This window comes from Penaeus chinensis, chromosome 17, assembly GCF_019202785.1.
Source record: "Penaeus chinensis breed Huanghai No. 1 chromosome 17, ASM1920278v2, whole genome shotgun sequence".
NCBI classification, from domain to species: domain Eukaryota; kingdom Metazoa; phylum Arthropoda; class Malacostraca; order Decapoda; family Penaeidae; genus Penaeus; species Penaeus chinensis.
This window is the reverse complement of record NC_061835.1, coordinates 4,582,984-4,588,410: the sequence shown is the minus strand read 5'-3', so window position 1 is coordinate 4,588,410 and position 5,427 is coordinate 4,582,984. Positions and strand designations below refer to the sequence as shown.

The 5,427-nt window shown below is 42.7% G+C and overlaps 1 protein-coding gene across 2 annotated transcripts in view; it reads right to left on the bottom strand.

Annotated features, from left to right (window-relative positions):
• Window positions 1-441: 441 nt before the first annotated feature.
• LOC125033979 (flocculation protein FLO11-like) overlaps window positions 442-5,427 on the bottom strand; it is an 82,642-nt gene continuing 77,656 nt past the window's right edge. The window contains exon 5 of one of the 2 annotated variants that reach the window (XM_047625584.1): window positions 442-5,427. This exon is cut by the window's right edge and continues 125 nt beyond it. In XM_047625584.1, coding sequence (XP_047481540.1) covers window positions 4,086-5,427 — 1,342 coding nt within the window. In that variant the 3' untranslated portion in view covers window positions 442-4,085. The other variant, XM_047625585.1, reaches the window with a different exon arrangement.

The window sequence follows — 5,427 nt, the reverse complement described above, 5'->3', positions numbered from 1 at the left end:
TATATATATACACATATCTATATATACATATATACAGATATGTATATATACATATAAATACATACATATATATATATATATATATATATATATATATATATATATATATGCATTTATATGTATATATATATACACACATATATACATGTATATATACATATGCGTATGTGTGTTTGTTGCAAGTAGAATATGCCGGAGGCGTTTTTGCATTTATTGCTTCATCAGGGCATATATGAAAAGGCCTTCGGCATATTCGTGTGTTTTCCTGGACTTCCCTTCGTTGTTGCAACATACACACACACACACACACACACACACACACACACACACACACACACACACACACACACACACACACACACACACACACACACACACACACACACATGCGTGTGTGAGTGTGCTTCAGAAAGCAGAAAGGGCAAAATGAAACACTTGAAATAAGTCAGTTCTGCTTGCCATTTATTGCTCAACTCATCATAACAATATACAACCTTAGACGCATACTGGTTACATATATATACAGACACACGGCATATTTCAGAAATTATATCTACACGTGTTAACATTTCCTAAATGTTACCAAATTTCCAGGTGAAAAAAATGTATGTACAGGTATAAAGCTTTCTTGTATATGTAGGATAAGGGAAAACCACAGTAGTAGATTGAGTCTTAAATTTCAGACTGACTGAGGGAATTTGGGGAGTCTTCTGGATCCTCTTTCCTGAGACAAATGGAAAACTGATCTTGTAAGGATATCGTGCACCATATAAACAGCTATTCGCTCCTGATATTAAAATTGGAAGACAGCTTTTCCGTATCCATGTGAATAGCTTAAGGATGTTTCCTTAAGAATTCAGTAAAGGAATATCTGTGACGGAAAGGAAGAGGCGTTAGAGGAAATATGAAAGACGATTAGAATAGACACGCCCGCGCACACGCCAGAGAAAATGTCCGAATGGTTCCACCGAGCGCCTCTATCGTCAACTCTCCGTGGGGACTTGAGTCGAGAGAATCTATATTTTTTATGAAGAATTATGCAGCTCAATTAAGCCTTATATCAAAGTCATCATCACCTTAGTTCACAGTGTCAAGTGTTAATGTGTGTGTTTGTGTTTCAAATGCATACGAAATTACATATGAGTGCAATATAGAGCATTATTACTGAGACGTGTGTGAAATTGTGTCCAAGTCTCTGATCCCTATGTAGTCATAGATAAAAATCCCTCTTTATCCAGGTCGAGACTCGGAGACGCATGATCCGTGTTTGCATGTAGTGTGCCGAATTCGCGAAAGCCTGAGGAGTCATGGATGAGAATGCACAAGATAGCAGAGAAACAGGTCTTGCTCAACCTCGCCAAAAATCTCAACGTTGAACTAATCCTTCTTCTGTAGAACGGCTGTGTCTCACCCTCGACTTCCTCAGCGTTTGCCGCAAGAAACCCTGTACTTGGCGGAAGGGCTGTCAGGTGGCGCTGACATTTCGCATCTGGAAGTGTAGCTTATTCAAACTGCAAAATGGGAACTAAAGACTAAAAACGCTTCAACAGAACTTAATGAAATATAATTTACAAAAGAAAATTAACACATTCGGAAAAAAAGTACAAAAGAAAATTACTTCATGAGGAAGCTACAGCCTCATTATGTAAAAAAGCAGAGCAGAGTATCCAAATGAAACTCCACTTGAGGTGCCAACAAAAGAGTTCAGAGGCATCTTTTATTCGTGTTTAGGCTGTCCAAAGCTTATTTTTGTATACAGGTGCAATTATAGGTAGTTGTTAGATGAGTACTCTTGTGAAGTTTGTGTAATAATCACAATAAACGTCTTATCTAACGGAACGCTTAATAATGAGGCAACGAAATATTAAACTAAGCATTAATCGGAAGTCGTTCGCCAGCCAACGAGGTCAACTTGGAGTAGAGTGGAAGATATTCATCTTTACTATAGTATAGAAACGCTACACTCGATTAGGGACAGCAGACTGTCACGGGAGGAGGAACACAGTTGCGCATGCGTGATGACTGAATTCATAAGGGAAGGTGAAACGGGAGATGAATTTGGAAAAGCTGTCCATCTCGATCCTAGCTCTAGAGAAAGGTAGCTTCAGAGATACAATATCTGATGCATCCTTTTCCTACACAGAAGCCAAGGAAAATTTTAACATCCTGGATCATACGACCACAAGACCAGAAGAACTACAATGAAAACTTGGAGACTACTGTGGTTAGTAAATTTGTTTATGAATAAAAAATATATACAGAAAACTACAGGAACATCGTCAGAGTTTCATGTTTAGTTACGAAATATAGAATTTCCTTACATATAAAATACGATATCAAATAGCACAAAGGCGTACATAGTACATCGGAGATCTGAAACAAATATAAAAAACAATACGCACCGGTTAGAGTATTTCATCCTTAACTGAAGAGCTTTCACACGAAACGAAAAACGGAATTTACATCAAAATAAATAACACAGACTCGCCTGGAGTTCTCCCGCGCACAGGATACGCCTTGTGAGATCTGAAGTGCCTGTGTCGCCTGCTTCTTAGCGGTATTCATGGTCTTAAACAATTATTCATTATCATAGTTATATGTGGGTGTTTATTCTGAGAGTGGGATTGTACTTTCCCTGAGAATTTATGGAAACCCACCTGAAGCCCATTTATATAAAAAGGATATAAAGACTAACATTGTTATTGTTATGAATTGAACAGATACATTGCTTATCTATAAGTATGAGAAGCAAGCAGTAAAAGAAGCAAGATTAATCATGAAGGCATACAAACAAAAAACAACGGATAATAATAAAAATGTAGACATTACACACGCTTATATTTTGAAAGTAAATGACGCTTCACAATTTCATTTGCATAAAAGAAGCATAATCAGGCTGTAGTTATCATCGAGACATCATTTCCTGAATACACAAAGAAAAACAAAACAAAGAAAAGGCACACATCTACACTTCAGGACTATCCACCTCAGGGCTATCCTCAAGGACACTCCAGGAACACAGGAGTTCGGGGGCGATTCAGGGATGAACGAGAGGGCAGCTGGACTAGGGAGGAGGCACTGGCGCTACTGGAAGACCTTGCTCTGCAGTGCTGCCTCTGAGAACTTATAGATTAGATCGTGAGAAAGACTCATTACGCCTAATTAAATGTACACTTCATGTCAGAGAATTGGTTGTCATTTCATCGCCCTCCATCAACAGGAAAAACGTAATGCGGAAAAGGTGATAACATCCTATCAACCTTGATGGAAGAAAATCGTCTACAGGATAACGTTGTTGAGAGGCCACGGATGCCAGTGCTTCCTTTGGTGTTTTCTTGCATTGGCTTAATGCAAGGAGGACTTCTGTAATATCAAACTCCTGCAGAAGTCTCTTACAAATTTTAACTCGATCAATTTAGCCATTACTCACTCGTTTTGTAGTCGACAACTAGTCTATTTGTTTCGAGTCTTTTCAACTTGGTTATTCCAAGCATGAATTTAACGGTGATCTTTATCTGCCGTAAATTGCAAAAGGGAAGATATGTTGAATATTGTTATGAGCTTGCGAATTTCCCAAGATTATCAGGCGCTTGTCCTGACAAAACTATAACGTAAAAATCATATAAATATTTTTGGTTTGCATTTCATATACTAATCAAACAAAAATTCTTCGATCCATATGAATAAAATTCCTTATTTCTAGCTTAAACAATGGAAACCGTTACATGATATTGGTACCATGGTAACAATCTCATGAATTATATTTATTAAGTAAATTTCCAAGTATTGGAGACCAAGTAGTTTCCGAGTTAACATCGCATCATACACTCGATACTATTGTATAGCACTGAAAAACGCCTCGTACTTGTATAAAAAGGAGGGCCAACAAAAAATGAAAATGGCTCCGTAACCTACTGGGGGCACTGCATAACTGAGGCCTCTCTGATAGCACAGCCTGTGTAATACGAGATAAGCTGCGGTATACTGCAGTTTGGGGAGCAACCGTAGGAATTCGGAGGAAAAGATGGTTATATGTTTTTGGTAAAAATATCATGGAATCTAATTTTTTAAAATTAGAATTTGATTTAAACAAATACTTCTCTCTTTGACTTTGCTCTCACTTTGGACGAAGATCCAAAGCCAAGGTCACTGGAGAACCTGAGGGCATAACCATCGCGTGCGACCTTAGCTCTTCGAGTTACTAGGGTCGAGGGAAAACGCTTTTTTAGGTCGGAAGTCTTAGTAACCTTAAGGTTGCCTTGGTGCTCAAGAGATTCCTTTGGGGAGGCGGGACCTTGGGAAGACATACCAGGGAACTCGGACTCCAGGTCAGTCGAGCTAATAACCGACGGTGACATCATCCCTGTGAAGGAGCGAGCACGAAGTCGGACTGACTTCAGCGACGTGCTTGGCGCGTCGTCGGAGGACAGGGCGGCGAGGCTCGAACCTGTCTTCAAAGTCACCGACGCCGCATCCTTGTCTTCAGTAATCAAGGAGGAGACAGCTGTCTCGGAGGCGGCAGAAATGACGTGGTCATCCTCGATGAGAATCTTCTCCGAATGGCGACTGTTTCTATCAAAGGGCGCGTCATCCCCAGCCCCTTGGCACTGCGGCGGGGCGGCAGGACATGTTATGGCTATGTTGACGGCTTCCGCTTCTGCCTCGAGAAGCCCCTCTGGCTCCTGTTGCTGCACTTCCGGCTCGGAGGCGTGAAGGCTGCTCGAGGAGTCCGTGGACTCGACTGACGATCTTATGGCGTTGAGAGCAAACCTGGCTCTGAGGAACTCCATTTTGCACATGCCTCCCTCGCGGCAGAATCCTCTTTCCCTGCTAAGGCTGAAGCGGTCCTCTCGGAGAGACGTCCTCGCGAAGCCCTTTGCAGGATTGCGGGAAGGGCTCTCGCGAAGGGAGGCTCCCGCGAATGACCTGGCCTTTAGGAGGACGCGAGTGTGGGTGGCCATGTCGGAGGACAGCCTGAAGGACTCAGGGCGAGCGTTGCGGTCACGGTTGCGCGAGGAGGGCGGGATGGAGATCCGCGTCCTCGTCAGGCAGTTTGAGGAGGATGACAGCCTGTCGAGGCTCCCTCCGATCCTGCGGTGGTGAGCGGAGTCCGCGCAGGTGCTTGAGATGTAGCAGGAGGTTTTGGAGAGGGACGAGGTACTGCTGGAAATCGGGGTGGCGCTCTGAGGTTCCAAGCTGTTAATGGAGATGTTGATGTTGAAGTCTTGGCTGGTGGTGATGCTGTAGCGCCTGCTGATCTTCGTGGCGGTGTTGATGGACGTGATGTTGGTGCTGCTGAAACTCCTGCCGTAGGCTCCGTCGTCGCAGCTGCTGCTCCTCTTGCTCCTGGCGTTGGCGCAGCGATGGTAATGGCCGTAGCTGCTGCTTCTTACATCACCGAAATTGTGAATGTTGCCAGTACTACTG